Source organism: Cicer arietinum, chromosome 1, assembly GCF_000331145.2.
Source record: "Cicer arietinum cultivar CDC Frontier isolate Library 1 chromosome 1, Cicar.CDCFrontier_v2.0, whole genome shotgun sequence".
Taxonomy (NCBI): domain Eukaryota; kingdom Viridiplantae; phylum Streptophyta; class Magnoliopsida; order Fabales; family Fabaceae; genus Cicer; species Cicer arietinum.
Window position 1 is genome coordinate 38,623,881 of NC_021160.2, and position 5,068 is coordinate 38,628,948.

The following is a 5,068-nucleotide window of genomic DNA, read 5'->3' on the forward strand; positions in this document are numbered from 1 at the left end:
TGTAGGCTTGTTGCTAGCTCGTGTAGGCATTGAGTAAAATAAATGGTTTTCAGGCGATTGTCTCGGATTACCCTGAATTTTTGCCAGAAAATCACAAAAATATGAAGGAACATGACTCCCTTAGAAATTTCAGGTGATTGTCTCGAATTGCCCTGAATTTTATGGGATTCGACCCTCAAAATCCCAAATTCCTTTTTGAAGTTTTCATATTCTAAAAGAAATTCCAAAAATATGTGCATTATCTTTATTTGATTTTTAGAAATTTTTTGCGGTATTTTTAATTTTAATGGATTTTATTTGATAGGGTTTTCCATTTTTCACTTCAATTTTCGCGATAGGAACATTGTTGGAATTTTCAGAGTTGTGTATTTACATTGCATTGTTATATTCTCATGATGCATGATTAGGGCTAGTTATGTGACTTTGCATTCCCTTGAATCTAAAATAGATAGGATCATTCATTTACTTCGTAGACTTAATAGAGTTTCCAGTGCTAAAGAGTTAGAGTCAGATAGTGAAAGTGACAACTTGCTGCAAAATATGGATGATATGAATAATATAATCATAAGACAACTTGTTGCACCTAATATAACTTATAATGCATTGTGTATCACATCTATACCATTTGAACTTAAATCTGGTTTAATATGCTTGCTTCCAAAGTTTAATGGTCTTGCAGGTGAAGATCCCCACAAACACTTGAAGGAGTTAGATGTCATGTGTTCTACCATGAAGCCTCAAGGAGTCACAGAAGACCATATCAAGCTGAGAGCCTTCCCATTCTCACTTCAAGATGATGCCAAGGACTGGTTGTACTACCATGAGCCATGTTTTGTTACAAGTTGGAATGATCTCAAGAAGTTGTCTGTGGAAAAAAATTTCCTTGCCTCAAGAGTTGCTTCAATCCCAAAAGAAATATGTGGTATAAGGCAAATTGATAGAGAATCATTACATGAGTATTGGGAAAGATTCAAGAAGTTAGTAGCTAGCTGCCCTCATCACCAAATTTCAGAACCATTGCTTATCCAATATTTTTATGAAGGCTTGCTACCTATGGATAAAAGCATCTTAGATGTTGGTAGTAGGGGAGCACTTGTCGACAAGACCTCAGAAGCGGCAAAAATCTTGATTGAGAACATGTCCATTAATTCTTAGCAGTTTAAAACCAGAAGCAACTTAACAATGTTGACAAAAGGTGCGAACAAGATTTAGGCTTCCTCCCACAAGAATCTAGAAATCAGAATTGGTGAGCTTACATCTTTAGTAAAAAAATTGGCAGTAGGTAAAGCCCAAGCAACTAGGGTATGTGGTATTTGCACTTCTATAGAGCATCCTCCAGATTCATGCCCTACATTGCAGGAAGATCCAATTGTTGATGCTCCTCAAGCATATGAAGCAAACATATACAATCCACAAGCCAACTATGACCTGTCATCTAACAGGTACAATCTTGGTTGGAGAAACCATCCTAACTTGAGATTGAGAATTCATCTACACAACAGCAACCTAGGTAGCAGCAAAACAACGCACATTCATTAGAGGACCTTGTATAACACATGGCTGTCTAGAATCTCAAATTTCGAAAAAGAACATATTCCACCATTCATAATTTGGAAACAAAGATTGGTCAGTTGACCACTTCAATTAATCAGATGCAGGCTCATGGATCAAACCAACTACCTGCCTAGTCAGTAGTAAATCCAAGTGCTCCTAATGTCAGTGCAATTACTTGAGGTCTGGTAAAGCTGTTGAAATATCAAAGGTACTTGAAACTGCTGCTGTGAAAAATAACAAAGTTGATAAGGATACTTTGGTACCTAAAACTGAAACTATTGATGTTGAACAAAGTTATTATAATTTAAATAAAAAACAACTTAATTTCAATTCTGGTAATTTATTTTCTATTATTCACAAATTTAGTTCTTCTATTTTAAAATTATAATTTTATTTTTTCTTTTATACTTTTGATCAAAAATTATAATGTGAGATATTTTAAATAATATAATATATAATATATAATATGAATAAACAATCTTTCTTGCATTACAAAAGCAAACAATTACATTTGGAAAAGACAATCTTTGAGATTAACACATCAATCCAAATAATTTAAATTGAGAAAAGATAATTAGACAAACATGCAGGTCACCCACTTGTTAATTGCTGTCCAAATATAAAAGGAAAAGTTACATTGAAACAAGTCTCTAGACATGAAATAATAGCAATTAAGAGAAATAAGATGATCCCTAGTTGGAAGTCTTCCAAGAAAAAGTCTCTAGACACAAAAATTAACTTTGGATCGAACTGAGCATTTTCATAGCAGCCTTAACGCTTTTTGAAGGTTGACATTAGTGTCCAAATTACCAACACCTCTAGCCAACTAACGCAAAATTGAATAGATAAAAATAAGAGTTTAAAACCATAATTAAATTTGAAAAATTAAATAATTTAAAATATAAATTATTTATTAAATTAATGTAATCAATTTTATATAATATATTTTCAATTGATACTAAAATCAATTAATTTAATATTTATTAGAATAATATTAATTTATAGAAGATTTTATTAATTTGATTTTAAAAATACTAGTTATTGATCAAGCAAATGTATCTATCAAAAGCAATGACTAGTGGTATAGATATTATGAAAGCAAAATCTTCGTAGTACAACAATTAATATAATATGATACTTTTTTTAGTCAATATAATATGAATATTATATAATGTATGGTTGAGATATCCAATTAATATATACTGCCTAGTGCAATTTAATTGATTTTTCCTAAATATAGTTTCCATAGTAAAAAATCGTGGAAACATATTTAAATGTTATTAAGTGAGTTTGGATTCACAAATGTTGTTTTCCTCGTTTTTATTGCGTAAATATAGCCTTTAAGATTCTACAAAAATGAAGAAAAAAAATTGAATTTAGATATTAATTTAGATATTAATTTCTATGTTTTAAATATTCATCTAATGAAAATATGTTAAATGACATAATTGTTCAATCGTCCCTTAACTTAATTTCAGATAATATCTCAATCATTTATTTTTCTTTTTTATTCTCCGATTTATTCTTTTATTTAATTTTAACAATTTAATCTTGTATGTTTTAAAATTCCACCAATGTTATCCTTTTTTTTTCCAAAAATTCATTAAAATTTTCAAACAAAACCCATAAAATTAATTAACATCTTCAATATAAAATTAAATTTCATCAAATTCATAATTCAAATTTTTATTCTTTATTTGATGTTGTTGGAGATGGAAATATGAGTTTATTTGAATATATGAGTTATGCATTTGATGAATACATGAATTTTCTTGAAATTGGTATTAAATTTTATGGATTTTGTTTGAAGATTTTGATGAATTTTTTAAGTTTATGTAAAGAAAAGATAATATTGTTGATATTTTAAGATATAAATGATCAATTGTTACTTAAAATTAAATAACAGATCAAATCGAAAACAAAAATAAAAGAGAAATCCATAACTGATTTAAATTACCAGAAAAAATTTTATAACTGATTCAAATTTTATAAATCACTAACTGATTTAAAAGATGTAATTTAATTTAATCTCCATTAATTGGTGAGTAGATAGTTTGTGAGGTTTATTTTAAATTTTGAACTAATATATAAAAAAAATGTTAGAAGATAATTCTACCAGATTGAAAAATGGATAAATAATAAATAGATAGAATTACACTCCTTCAATTTCATAATCAATGTTGTTTAAGTTTTTTGAAGATATATTAAAAAATAACAATAAATAAACATGCATAATCTTATTTTACTTATTGAAACAGAATAACCCCTTGTTCACTACTTCCACCTAACCTTGAATTTTAACAAAAATCCAATTCATTATCAAAATGATATGTTTCTCCTTTCTTGCAATACACACATTCACCCAATTAATAAAAAAAACTACTTTACTTACAAATTTGAGCATCCTTTAAAACTTCTATAAATAGTGAAAATTATAACTCCAAATTCAAAATCTCCTTTGACAAACCATGAAATCATCTTCAATTACATTTGCCTCTCTTATGCTTCTCATCCTTATTACCTCAAATTCAGAGGCTGCAATTACATGCAGTGATGTGATTAAAGACTTGAAACCTTGTTTGAGTTATTTGGTTAGTGGAAGTGGACAACCACCAAGTGCATGTTGCTCTGGAGCTAAAGCTCTTGCCTCTGTTGTATCAACATCAGAGGATAAAAAAGCTACTTGCAACTGCATCAAATCCACTGCTAAGAGTGTTAAAATTAACTCACAATTGGCTAAGGCTCTTCCAGGAAATTGTGGAATTAATACCCCTATTAGTGTCTCTCCAGATGCTGATTGTTCCAAGTAAAAATCATAAATTCTTCATTAATTTTTTTCTTTTTTTTTTTATTTTAAGTTCATTCACACTATTAAACAACTATTGTCACAATTTTGACTTTTTAGCTTCTTTTTAGACTAATCATTTAGTCGCCAGAAAGTCATTTTTAAAATAAAAATTTATTATGATTGATTTTATTGAAAATTTTACTATTGATTTTGAGGAGATTTAGTCCTGTCATGTGAGATTTTAAGATTTAAACTCTTACTATAAAAATAACACTTCATGTTTAGAAGAAAATCAGGTATAACTCAATTAGAAAATATCAATATTATTAGCAATTGTTTGCGAGGATGTTTACCATTATAAAAGAAAGAAAGAAAAAGACTTTGTTGATTTTTTTTTTCTTTACCAATTATTGGCTTTTATTTTAACCAAGTTTCAAATTAATCATTTTTCAGTCAATTTATTTATGTTTTGTTGATGCATCCTTTGCAGGATTGGTTAATTGAGACTTGGAAGTGGGAGTTGGAGGATCATGCTGAACATTTTTCTGCTGCTATATATATATATGAGAATATAATAATTTTTATAATAAATAGGAATCTACTTATGTTGTCTTTTTTATTCAACTTCATTGTTGAGCCACTTACGGCACCGTTTAAATTTCGAAATGTTTGTTCTATTGCTATAATATTATTTATAATAAAGAAAAATGTTATTTTCCTGTTTTA

At 28.5% G+C, this 5,068-nt stretch overlaps 1 protein-coding gene across 1 annotated transcript; it reads left to right on the forward strand.

The window, feature by feature from the left end:
• The first annotated feature begins 3,990 nt into the window (after positions 1-3,990).
• LOC101494633 (non-specific lipid-transfer protein 8) lies at positions 3,991-5,068 on the forward strand. The gene is made up of 2 exons (XM_004488530.4): positions 3,991-4,360; positions 4,833-5,068. Exons 1-2 carry the CDS (start codon positions 4,023-4,025, stop codon positions 4,840-4,842), a joined length of 348 nt encoding a protein of 115 aa, XP_004488587.1. The 5' UTR covers positions 3,991-4,022; the 3' UTR covers positions 4,843-5,068.

What these genes read in the sequence shown, in the direction of transcription:
- LOC101494633 (XM_004488530.4), top strand. Translation starts at nt 4,023, where the DNA reads ATGAAATCATCTTCAATTACATTTGCCTCTCTTATGCTTCTCATCCTT.